At 36.2% G+C, this 13,736-nt stretch overlaps 1 protein-coding gene across 2 annotated transcripts in view; it reads right to left on the reverse strand.

The window, feature by feature from the left end:
• The window catches only part of POU2F1 (POU class 2 homeobox 1), a 113,598-nt gene that overhangs the window by 18,737 nt on the left and 81,125 nt on the right, over window positions 1-13,736 (reverse strand). For both annotated transcript variants that reach the window (XM_032219475.1, XM_032219474.1), the window contains 6 exons: window positions 8,299-8,393; window positions 5,415-5,588; window positions 4,672-4,813; window positions 2,414-2,559; window positions 1,322-1,498; window positions 830-935 (listed from right to left, as the gene is read on the reverse strand). In XM_032219475.1, coding sequence (XP_032075366.1) covers window positions 830-935; window positions 1,322-1,498; window positions 2,414-2,559; window positions 4,672-4,813; window positions 5,415-5,588; window positions 8,299-8,393 — 840 coding nt within the window. The remainder of the gene's footprint in view (window positions 1-829; window positions 936-1,321; window positions 1,499-2,413; window positions 2,560-4,671; window positions 4,814-5,414; window positions 5,589-8,298; window positions 8,394-13,736) is intronic.

A 13,736-nucleotide genomic window follows, 5' to 3' on the forward strand; every position in this document is an offset into this window, starting at 1 on the left:
GTAAAGTTAGTAAACTTTAGTAAAGTTCTTGAGCCAAATACAGAATTACTATTTGAGATATAAAAATGCTTAGATTTGTAGAAAGGCAGATGACTTTATTGTATGGATTACTTTGTTAGTAGAGGAAAATATGATACAACAAAAGGTATATTTTTTACTGAGAGACTTCAGAAGAAATAATAATTTTGATGCTGCATACTGATGAATTGTAAGTATTTATTAAATATATTATCAGGCGTCATTCCATTTTTTCCTCAATCTGAATTAAGAGTTACATATGAGAGGAGTAGTTTACACAAATTTACAAATTGAAACAAAGAAACAAACCTTGATGTCCTTTTAAAAAGCAGTAAATCTGAATATGGGTAACACAATGATCCATTGACTTGATAACTAAATTATGGAACTGTTTCTTGAGAGAAGTTTGGCTTAGTTCCATTTTCTGTTCTTTAAAAAAAAAACCAAACCCACTGCAGGTATGTTTATTCACCCCTACATTTTTGTATAACTACTACTTCAGAATTTGGCTGCATTTAAATAGTTCTATTATTTTACTGTTCATTAAATGAACATTTTTTAAATATTTTCATTGATTATTTTTAAGCACTAGGGTTTATTATGATGGTTATATATGTGTATGTTTATGTGAATGTATGTATGTATGTATGTATGTATGTGTGTGTGTATGTGTACACACACACACACAAACACACGCACAAACACATATTTTTGTAAAGTACTCTGAGTGGATAAAGTATATAGATATGATAATAATTTTATGTTTAAGAGCAAGCTTTTAGATTCAGTTACAGTCTAAATGGCTTCTTACCTGAGACTGCCAAACTAGTTACAGTTGCGCTGGTTAAAGGGAGCCCAGGGTTGACAGTCAAAGCGGTAGCTGCACTGCTTGTCACAAGGCTTGGTGTAGTTGCCACCTATAGATCAAAAAAGATGTCACAAATAAATAAAGGAGTCAAATGAAAACTTCTATATAGCTTTAGATATTTACCGTAACAAGCTGTCTTTTATTATTAAAATCATTAATCTTTTTATGTGTGTGGAAAAATGAAAGTAAATACATTAACATACTACAATGTTAAATACAGTATTCAGAATTGCATGTGTTAGGTGCTATTTTTCTGCACCAACTACAAAATAGAAATAAGAACTGAACTGGGTACATTAATTTCCACTCATCATAACTATCAGATTTTGAGATCCTTAAGAGCAAAAATATCAACATCATCTTCTTGCTATTCTTAGCAAGAATTATTACATTATCTCCCAATCTAACACAATTCAAATGGTTTTGAATTTTTACCAATGAAGTTGGACAAGGGAACATTGCTTTGATGGGTGAGTTGCTGGTTCCACTACTAGGTGGGTTAATTCTTTTTTCCTTCTGGCGCCGATTACAGAACCAAACACGGATCACCTCTTTTTCCATTTTCAGCTGGTCAGCTATCATGGTTATCTCTTCCGAGGTAGGCTTTTGGTTCTGAAAGATAAAACCATTTAGACTATTTTATGTTGTATGGTATAGTTGGGAACTACAGTATGTTTCTTTCTATATTAAAAAAAACTACAACAAAAGAAGTAAGTACCACCGATAAGCTAGATACAAACTGTATCTTATTACAGAGTGAAAGAAATATTTATATCCCTACAAAGTATTTAGAGTTGGCTTCATATTTAACTGCTAGAATACTTTATATAACTCTCACTGGAAACCACATATGGTACATTATGTAAAAGAGTAGCAGACTAAGTTGTAAACATATGTCTCAATGTAAAAATAACTTTTTATTTGGGAAAAAAAGTCGGATATGGAATTGAATTTAACTTGGTAGATCTTAATTTTGCTTATGGAAAAGTACTGCATCTTAAGTTTGGGATTCTCTTGTCACAAGGTTTTACATGATTAAATTGTTGCAGTAAGAATAGATATTCTTCAATTAGATTTTTTTTTACCAATAGTTCATTCTGTTTAATTATTCTTATTATACTGTCTGCCTTTGTTAATTACTGAATATTATTTTAATAATGGTTTTGAAATGCTATACTGATATAACCATTGCCTTTGTATCCAGTGCTAATCTAATGTTACCTTGAAAATTCTTATTCAATTTTATACTGCTTATAAATCTTTCCTCTTTTTTTGCTCTTTTCTTTTTTCTTTTATGCTTTTCTTTCTAATACATCTTCAATTATTTATTAAAATTAAAACATAAAAATGCAAATGGCATCTCAATGCAAAGACATACTTGTTTGTACGTGACCTATTTTCTACACAAGTCCTAAAACAATGTGCATGTATGAAAATTTGCACCCCATTTCATCAACTTTTTAAAAACAAATGATTGCAATAAAAACTAAAACCTTATATACTGGGATAGTAAGTGCAAGTACTGACCTCCAGGAAACTCTTCTCTAAGGCCACACGTATATTGGTCTCTATGCTGGTGCGTTTCTTCCTCCTACGGTTCAAGCCCTCAATCCCCAGCCCTGGAGAATTCAGGGCACTTGGGCTGGAAAGAGCTGAATCAGATGAGAGGTTTTCTGCAAAAAGATCAAGTTAATGATAATAATTAATGTAATGTAAGCATTAAGTTAATTTAAAGAAAGTAAATTTCATTCATTGTGCTTGCCTAAAAACATACATACATTCCAAAGTTTTATTGTTTGGGACCTGAAGTTCACACGTAGAAATCCATTCCAACAAAACAGGAAGCATACTCACCAGTGGTGGGTTTCAAATTTTTTAGAACCTATTCTGTAGGCGTGGCATGTTTTGTAGGAGTGGCTTGGCAGTCATGTGAATGAATGGGCGTGGCTTGGCAGTCATGTGACCAGGTGGGAGTGGTCAACTTGGAAAATGTGGTGACACTCACTTAGTGACGCTCTTGCTTAGCAACCAAAATTTTGGGCTCAATTGTGGTCATAGGTTTTCTTTCTTTCTTTCTTTCTTTCTTTCTTTCTTTCTTTCTTTCTTTCTCTTTCCTTTTTTCTCTTTATCTTTGTCTCTCTCTCTTTTCTCTCCTTCTCCCTCCATTCTTTCCTTCCTTCCTTTCTTGTGTGTATGTTTCCACTTTCTTTCTTTCTCCCTTCCCTCCCTCCCTCCTTCTCTCTTTTTCTTTCTTTCTCTGCCTTCTTTCTTTCTTTCTTTCTTTCTCTATCACTCTAAGGTTTGATGAAAGCAGTCACAAGTTTAGGGAATCTTTTCTCCAAAAATTAAACCAGGATTCCAACAAAATCTCTAGGTCAGCATCAAACTCAGGTTTTGACTTTTATCCAGAGCCTGCCCCACCAGCTTCAAAAGCTCGGGACAGATTAGGTCTCTCCAGCTCTCTCTCAACAGAGAGGGAGGAATAAGACACCACCTATGTCTAGTCTACAATGCACCCCTTGTAGCAGTTCCAAGAAGATTCTACAATTTGATTCAGGGGATCATGAGGGCACAGATCAACCCCCCAAGTGGCTTCAACAGCTCTCAGAGAGAGATCGTGAACAACCAGATCTTTTCCCTACCATCCAGCCTCAACCAGTACCTATCCTTCCTCCTCAACACACACACATTGCCATCACAACTGAGGAAGTTTCTTGGATGAGAAGTGAAACATTTTGTTCTTCTTCCTCAAGGAAAAAACAATCCAGTTGCTTTTTGGAAAAAACATCTTTGAGACATAAAAGAGCTGTCACGGGGTGAAGAGCTTCCCGCTACAGGTGCAGTCTACCTGCAGCCGCGAATGGCTGCAAGCAGCAGCTTCAGGCACTTCGTTTGGGAGTGGTGGCGGCAGCGGTGGCAGGCACAGAATGTCCCGGAGCCCAGGCACTTTCGGGACCTTTGCAGGGCTAGGAACCGGCTGGAAAACAAGCCCGCCGCCGCTTCTGAGCGCCGAATCTTCAGCAAGCAGCAGATGCGCCTGTTGTGAGGCCGTTCCGTGCTCCAGCCCGGCCAGGGAAGACAGGCGCCCTACACACCCACCAAGCTTCCCCAAGCATGGTGAGAGAGAGAGAGACTGAGCAGTGACTGGGTGGGCGGGGGGGAGTGAGCTGGGGGGGGCAGGCCAGGGGAGGGAGCGTTCTGCTACGGTGCCACCGGACCAACGGGTACTGAAAGGCACAGTAAATTTGACCCTCCGGTACTCCTGTACTGGTGCATATCGGGTGAAACCCACCCCGGTACCCACTTGCAAAAAGAAAGGAGACCCACAATTCCAATGAATAAAATGAACTTCCCACAACTATATATATATACTAACATCTTGTTTATTAAACATGGGTTTACACTGCGGTAAAACTCCATATATCCTTATTTAGAATAAAAGTTTAATGTCTATCACTCAGTAATTTGGCTCAAATATTCTTTAAAACTTGTCTTAAGAATATAAAATTTTATGCAATGCTTATGAGGTTATTTTTTAACAGGAAACAATTATAAATAAGACACAGATGCAGAAAAGCTTCAAGCTTTAGCCCATACTGTACAAGGTTTCTTTTGAAAAATCTGCCAAGTTTTACTTATAAATCCTATTCTGCAAAATTTTATTAAGTCATCTACAGATATAATTCTCGCAAAGTGTACTTTTATCTTCAGGAAAATTAACAGGAATCATTTTCAGAATTCCACAAATCAGCTGTGAAATTATGAGAAAATCTACAACTATTTACCTGCATCATTGAGCCACTTTTCCAGAAGTGGTTTTAACTTGCACATGTTCTTAAAGCTGAGGTTCAAGGCTTCAAAGCGAGAAATAGTAGTTTGACTGAAATCATTTCCATACAGTTTGCCCATAGCGAGCCCAACATCACCCTACAAGGACAAAAAGACAATAATCTGTTGAGGATATCAGATGTAACAAAATTTCTACTCAGCATTGGAACGATGGTTTTCCACTTTCAGTAAACCATTATTGTAGAATGTCTGAGATACTTATTGTTCATTTTACAACTGCAATAGCTCATGTCTTAAAACCTTGCCACAAATGATTTTCTATGGGAAGTTATGAAGATGTTTTGATAATATAGCTCCCTATCTATGGATGAAAATGTCAGGGTTCTGAGTAATCATCCCATATCAACCCTGAAGTTGGATGAACTGAGGTCATTTTGTATTTTCCGCTTCTGTGCTGACAGCAAGGCTCCATAATACTAAGTGTCAGCTCTATCTAAAGCAGAAGTTCTTTGTTAATACATTATCTTTAGGAGTCTGACACATATGCTTCAAAAGTTCCTTATCAAATTGGGTGCAAAATATCCACTAAGCATGTATTTAAATATATCAGTATTAATAAACATTAAATAATATTGCAAATTTAGAAATAAGAAACCACTTCTAATTGGGAAAAGTGATTAAGAGCCTCAGATCTGAATACCATTGACCAAATCCCTTCTACATGGAAGTGCGATCATACCTGAGTGAATCCAAGTTTGATCCGTCTTTGTTTAAAAGTCTTGGCAAATTGCTCAAGCTCCTCAAGATCACTGGGCTCTTCCAAGCTGGGTGTATCAATTCGCTTTGGTGTTGTCTGGCTCTGTGGAAGTGACTGAATAGGGGTCGCTGCTATTGTGCGTGTTGGGGTTGCTGGCTGTTAAGAAATACAAGAAAGTAGAGTAATATGGAAACTGCAGTAATAATGTACTACAAGAATGATATTCTAATTGTCTTGTTTTCAATCCAAGTGCACTTGCACTCAATAATTTATGTCACTGTGCCAGAGGTTCTCAAACCTTAGTGGTATACAGCACCCTTGCTTTCTCAGTAAATTTTTCATGGTACCTCTATGGCAAAAGAAATAATGAACAATTATTTTCACTAAGTACAGGTAATACTTAGTCTTCGACTTATGACCATTTGAAGTTACAATAGTAGTAAAAGTGCTCATGGCCATATTAGCAATAGCACTTTGACTTATATACCGCTTCACAGCGCTTTTACAGACCTCTCTAAGAGGTTTACAGAGTCAGAATATTGCCCCCAAAAATCTGGGTCCTCATTTTAGCCCCTCGGAAGGATGGAAGGCTGAGTCAACCTTGAGCCTGTTGAGATTCGAACTGCCAAATTGCAGGCAGCAAGCAATCAGCAGAAGTAGCCTGCAGTACTGCACTCTAACCACTGAGCCACAAATTTAAATTTTACTTGGAAACTGATTAGTCAATGTGTGGTATTAGTGTTATGTACTCCTAGGAATATGTGTCAATTATCATATGGCCAACAGTGTCCTGGTAAATCCATGTACAGTGTACTGCACTAATCTAACCAAGTTGTAATGAGGATCTAAAGTACAGTAGACAGGTTCTCATGTACCAGATTAGGGATAATATTAACAGTTTAATCTGAAATTTCTTTTACACATACAGGTTATCTAGCTGTTACAGTATATCGTGTGTGTGGGGGGGTATGTGTGTGGTGTGTGCATGTGTATACATTATTTCAATTTTAGAAACAGATACATTTGGTATCACCATAGCTGTTTGGAAGGAAATTAATACTTTTAATAATTTTATAGTAATATAAAATGAAGTATAGATATTTTGAAGGATATCAGTAAGCATATAAACAAGGATGACTCAACAGATATTTCACAATTTCTGAAAAGCTTTGATCCAAGAATCCTGGGTCAACTCAAGTGCTCTCATAGATTAGCAATTAATTAAAACCAGGGAGCAAAGAGTAGGCATAAATTTTCAATTCTCAAAATGCTGAGATATACAAAGAGGAAGTCCATCAAATATCTATTTCAGGACAATGGATGTAATTTATATTCCATAAATTAAATGGAAGTAGGGCTGACTAGCAGCAATGAAAGACGGCTAAATCAAAAGTGATTGTAAAGAATGGGCTTCCCCAAGCAAACACAGTTCAGAGTAAACAGATGTAAAGAGTTACATGTTGGCGTTTAAAAATCTAAAATTTATCTATATATTAATAGGATCTGAGCTGCTAGTAACTGACCAGGAAAAGTGATCTTGTAATAATTTAATAATGGAGAGCTTGAAAATGTCAATGCAGTCAGCAGCTGCTGTAGAAAAGACATGAATGGAACCATAGAAAGGGAATAGAACTACCAATATAATAATGCTATATAAATCTATGTTGCAAAGCGCCCTTAACTATTGTGTACAGATCTGATCATCAGCACTGAAGTTAATGTAAAAAAGGGAAGATGATTGGTGGGATGAAGCACCTTTCATGAGGAAAGGCTACAACAATAAGAAGGGTATGGGAAGATATGATAGAATTATATAAAGTCATTGATGGCATAGATAAAATGGATAGAGCTAACTTTTCTTCTCACTCTCCTAATGTTAACATTCAAAATGATCCACTGAAAATAAACAAATGGGGATTCAGGATTGAAATAAATATCATTTTAAAACCTTGTTGGAATAATAGAAAGAACAATCTTTCAGAGAAAGAGATATCAGAACATCTCTATTTTTCCTTCCATGGTAAAGATTACAAGATCAGTTAGAACAATTAATCAGTGGAACAACTTGCCTCCAGAAGTTGTGAATGCTCCAACACTGGAAGTTTTAAGAAGATGTTGGATAACCATTTGTCTGAAGTGGTGTAGGGTTTCCTGCCTAAGCAGGGGGTTGGACTAGAAGACCTCCAACGTTCCTTCCAACTCTGCTATAGCATAGTATAGCATAGTTGTAAGGGACCTTGGAGGCATAGCATGCTATGCTGTTCTGCAGTCTCTTGCTACTGAAGGTGAATGCTGCAGCACCTAGAGATAGCAGAATAGAAGAGAAAGATCTGGAGAAAATCACAAGAATGGGGCAAGGACATTAACTTACCAGTGATATGATGAAGACTATGTTTGGGAAGAAAATATTCAGCATTACTCCTCTCTCATTCTCCCTTTCCCCTAAAACAGGGGTCCCCAATCCCCGGCCCACTACCAGGCTTTAAACCATTCAGATCCGGGCCATGGAAGTAGTGGGAGAGTACGCATATCCCCACTTGTGTGAACAAAACTGGAAAGGTTGGGGAACTCTGGCTGAAAATACTATGCTTCCAGTAGCCTTTAAAATATTTGTTTGCAGGCAATTGAAAATGAATTGGTAATGTCATTCCATGCCTTCTTGTTCAGTAAATTTGTGACCTTGGAAACAACCACAGCAATGTGTGACCCTATAGAATGTGACATGATAGGCATTTTGAAGGCCACCTGGATTGATAATCCTGAAGAATGAGACCAAGAATTCAAATCATGTACTATTTCATTTATTCTACTGTATCTCATCAGTTAGCAGAATAAATAAAATAAAATAAACAAACAATGAACTGACCTGAGAGGTGAAAGTGATGCTTGGCTGAGACTGCAGGAGGTTGGCTTGGCTTTGCTGAGGTAGTTGCGTTAAGAGATTCTGCGCTTGCAGGAGGCCTGAAAATTGAATTTCATTTACATAAATGGAATTAATTAGCATAGTTTGCTGACGTATGGGTTCTAAAATTCACAACATTTCTTCATGTGTATCATACTTGTTGCTCAAGCCACTGTTAAACAAAGACTATATTATTTTCTTAAAAACAATGGAAACAGAGCAGGAAGTAAAATATTAAGTAAGCTCTTATGTTATTGTGCTTTAGAAAGCATAACTCATGTGGGTACAGTCTCTCAAGCCATAGTTGCATTTTACTTCTTAGCTATAGACTAAAGATTTTAAAGAAAAAAAATATGAGATTGAATTAAATTTTAAATAAATTTATTTTGCCCTTATATCACATTAAGAATCCCAAAGAATTATAGATGCTTGGAAAACCAAAAGGTTTGGAGGGCTACTTAAAACTCTTGGGACTTCAGGTTATGAAATCTACTGTAAGTAGTGCAGTATATGACTGAGGTGTATACCAGATAACTGATCAGGCAAAGAAGGACATGGATTGGAAAGGAGGGAAGACCTTTGGCTCCCCTAGATGAACCATTTGTGCCCCTTCTAAATTGGAAAGCCCTTCAGAAAATCAGTCTTATTCCATTCACCTCATGGCTTGATTACTACCCTGTGCTATACATATGGACTGCCTTGAATGTCCTTCAACTGGTCCAGAATGCAGCAGTGTGGGAAGTGATAGACATACCCCAGAATGTCTATGTGAGACCTCTACTTTACAAATGGCACTGGTTGCTAGCATGTGATTTAATATGTTGGATATAATCTATAAAACCCTATATAACATAGGAACAGATTATTTGAAGGACCATCTGTCTCCCCTGGTCCAACTGGTGGGTTCCAGGCTCTTTTGATTGAACAGTGCAATTAGGATCTAGGAAATGTGATTTTCTATCATGATGCCTGCCCTTTTGAATGAGATTCCCACTGAAACCAGTATGATTCTTACCCTGGTGGAATTCTAAAGGCCTTAAAAACATCCCAGGCCTTTGGTTACTATGAAAGGAATCTCTTGTGGTATTTGTTTTTCTATTATTTTATCTGGAGCAACTGGATACCATCTTGCTTTGTTTTTGTGTTTTGTTATACCCCAAACCACTCAGTCATTGGTGTTAGGCACTACTTAAATTATAAAAATAATAAATGTGAGTAATTATTCTGTGCTAACCAAAAACATTCAGCAAATCATGTTTAGGGTATGTCCCCTTTAATTCTGTTGTTCAATATTACTTGGTGAACTCCATGAATTTGCCTACAGCAATCCATTTAAAAACCAAATACAGGTAGTCCTCAACTTACAACCACAATTTCTGTTGTTAAATGAGAATTTGTTAAGGGACTTTTGCCCCATTTTACGACATTTCTTGCCACAGTTGTTAAATGAATCACTGCAGTTGATAAGTTAATAACCTAGTTAAATTAATCTGGCTTCCGCATTGACTTTGCTGGTCAGAAGGTCACAAAAAGAGATCACATGACCCCGTGACACTGCAATGGTTGTAAGTATGAACCAGTTGAAAGCATCTGAATTTTGATCACATGATCATTGAGATGCTGCAAAGGTTGTAACTGTGAAAAAGTCATAAGTCATTTTTTCAGTGCCGTTGTAACTTTGAATGATCATTAAATGAACTGTTGAAAGTTGAGGACTACCTGTAAATTGAGGGCTCTTTATTTAGTATGTATACTATATACTGCAATCTTTACTGAAGAGGAAAGGACGGGACTTAATGTTTCCTTCTAATTACTTTGATGGAGATATAGGGTTTATAGAAAATTCAAAACGTTTACATACACGTCTTCTCTGTCCTTTCAAAAAGATAGAAAAAATGAAACAAAACCTAAGACCTCATAAATTAATGGGCTTTTTTAATTTGAAAAGGAAGCCTATTTCCGATTCGTAGTAACTACAGCTCTTTTGTAAATAAAATTTTTATTTCCAAAGAAACACAAACACACAACACATATAACATAAAAGCCTCTTCGACTACATACATTGTGTTGATTGGTTACAAGGTCTTTCTGCATCCTTTCCATAGTCATCACTTGAATTTTATCAAAATTCACATATTGTCAATCAAGATATCTTTGTATACATTATTATTATGCTTCCTTTGTTTATCACTATTTTAGACAAGCTATTCTAAATATATAACCATATATATTATAATGATTCATTATATCATCTTCAATATATCCAATAATAAAGATTTTTTTTATCCTATTCTGTCATTCTATTATTTTAGCATTGATAGCATTCTCTAATAATTTTCAATTCCATGTTTTTTCCCCATTATTAGTATCATCAATCTAATATACATGTATACAAATTGTTATAATTATTAAAATCCATTAAGCCTAGCTATTATTACATCCTTTCAACATAAGGAATATTAAATTTTAAGTAAATTTATATTATGACATTTTATTACATCATCCTGAAATCATTCAATGATATTACATCTTTATATTCTATTCTATACAGAATTGTTTATCTTTTATAAAAAGGCTTTTCAACATCATCTCCATAATCCTCACTTACTTTGTATAAAATTTCATATTATCAAAGTATATATAAATGCTTTGTTATGATTATTAATCATTTATTTGATTATAGCTATTATTACATTGTACATAGCACTCAAACTTTAACTATATTTAACTAAAATTTATTGTGATATTTCATTTCATCATCCTGTATCCTTCCAGAAATAGTGTAGTCCAATATCTCTTGCCATTTGTAAAGTCTGTATTCTAAGTGTTTTCTTGATAAGTCTTATGTGGACTTCTCTTAAGAACTTGTTGTTCATTGCATGTCTTATAACGATTTGAAACCCTCTATCTGCTCCTTTTATCAGCTTAACTTTTGTTATCATTAGTGCTTCTGCTGAGATTACTCTCATTATTTCTGCCAAATTTTCTCTCCTTTCTTCATCTATGTTCTGACATCTGAAAAAAAGTTCCAGTTCATCGATTTCTCCTTTCCATATTTCACACTTGTCATTTCCCTCCACTCTCAGTATGCTGTCAGTGTCAACAATTTTCTTATCACTTTCATATGTCTCTGTGATTTTTTGAGCTCTGTCCTCAAACTTCATCACTGTCCCTGTTCTTTCTGTATTTTGATCTATAATTTCAAGTCTCTTTTCCATATTTTTATTTCATTTCATTTTCATTTTCATTTTATACAATCACTTATATACTGTGCGTAACAAAAAAAACAAAAAAAAGGGAAAAAAAATCCACCATAAAAAAACCAACATAACACTTCAATCCCCCATACACCCTTTCTTCTCCCCCTCCAACTTTCATTTCTCCCCTCCAACATTCCCCTCTTCTACTTCCCTTCCCCCTCAGACATCTCCCCCTCCCTCCATCTCACCCTCCTTACATTCCCCTCTCACTCCCTCTTTACTTCTCCCTCTTCTTTCCCTCTACTCCTCAATTTGGTGTATCCCTACAATTAATCTATTCAGTTTATTTTTTAGAAAATGAAAGAAAAAAAGAAAAGAAAAGCGAGCAACAGTATACAAGTGCATTCTTATTGTTCTAAGAATTGAAACTGTATTTCCACCCTCCCCCCTATAATCCCCCCTCCCTAACCCCCTTACGGCTTCCCAGGTCCCATACCCGGCATAGTTCTTTAACAAGCACTGGAGTGTAATAAGACCAACTAACTTTAAAATTAAAAGAAAAAATAGAAAGAAAAAGACACACAAAAAAAAGAAAAATAAGAAAGATCAATAAACCCGCTACATTAACACAGCTTCCCATCCTCTGTAAATCTTAAACAATGTGCCTCATTCCAAATTTCGGTTATTTTATTACTTGCAGGATTTCAAACTCTATTAGAGCCAGGTAAGTTAATCAATTGGGGTTCTCCAACTAAAGGTCTCATTGCTTTATCTATCTATTCAGACCTTTAATTTATCTCTTTTTTATCCAAATATCCAAACCTTTCTATAAAACCATTAAACTCAAGTACTTCTTTCATTTTTCATTTCCAACACCTCCCATTCTGTCCTTACCCACATCCACGTGTAAATTTTTTACCTTCCACCCTGCCTTTACCCATGTCCACATATATATTTTATTCGCGTCCATTGCTCCTCACATATTTACTCCACCTTCCTGGAGACTCTCTGACTAATCTTTCTTAACCTTATATTGAAATAGCAATTCATACAAACATCAGCTTGCATTCTAGCCCCAAGTAGTCTAGTTAAGCTTTCGCTACCCTTCCATCTCCCACGCAGCTCCCAACTCCGTTCGTCCCAAACCACAACTCAAGAAGATCGCGATCTCCGCTCTCCTCGCCTAGGAAAATAATTCATGCGCAATTTGAGTTAGAGTTCAAACAAATCTTATATACAATATATGTCCACAATCAGCAGCGCTTCTTTCAGCCTCCATATCTCATCATCGATATACAACTTTTCCATTTTATACCAGGCAGAAATCATGAAGTTTTAAAAGCATCGCTAAGTCTTTATTCTTTACTCTTCTGCCCTTCCGGAAGAGGAAAGCAACACCCTCCGCCTTGTGGCCACGTGTCCCGCTGCTTGTCTTCTCCTTCTCCTTGTCTCTCTCCAGGTCCGGATGAATCAGGAAGTCCCGCCTTCAAAGTCTTGTAATAAAATTCTCGGGCTTCACAGACAGAGTTAAAGCGATGTTTTTGATTCTCAAATGTAACTGTAATGCCAGCCGGGACTTCCCATTTGTATGGAATCTGAGAATTTCTGAGTTCTTCAGTTAAGAAAATGTAGTCTCTCCTTGCTCTTAATATTTGAGATGGTATTTCTTTAAAAACAATCAAGTCCTGTCCATCAATTCTCAGCCTCTTGTTGTAAAGCCTCTGTATTATCACATTTCTGGATTCCCTTGTGGTGAAATATATAATTATGTCCCTCGGAAGCTGTCGCTGTTTTGCTACCCACGAATTCTGGCGGTAAATTTTTTGGATCTGCCAATCAAAGTTAAGTCCCGGACTTCCCACCGAACGGCTAAGAGCCTCAAAGAAGATCTGTTTCAAATTCTCCTGTTCCTTTTCACGCAGTCCTCTAACTCTTATTGCAAACGCAGTCTTATTATAATTTATCATGACAAGTTGTTTTTGAGCATTTTCAATTTCCTGTTGTAACGTTTGGATTTTGGATGTCAAATTAGAGTTGGTTTCTTCCAAAAGTTCCAATTTATCCTCCGTTTCAGCAATATAATCTGTCATAACTGTCATTACTCCGATCATATCCTCCTTTGCTTGAGCAATTTTAGCATCAAATTGATCATATAAATCCGATATCAGTTGATTAATTTCCTGTCTGAAATTATTAAGCGTT

This window comes from Thamnophis elegans, chromosome 6 (genome assembly GCF_009769535.1).
Source record: "Thamnophis elegans isolate rThaEle1 chromosome 6, rThaEle1.pri, whole genome shotgun sequence".
In the NCBI taxonomy this organism is placed as follows: domain Eukaryota; kingdom Metazoa; phylum Chordata; class Lepidosauria; order Squamata; family Colubridae; genus Thamnophis; species Thamnophis elegans.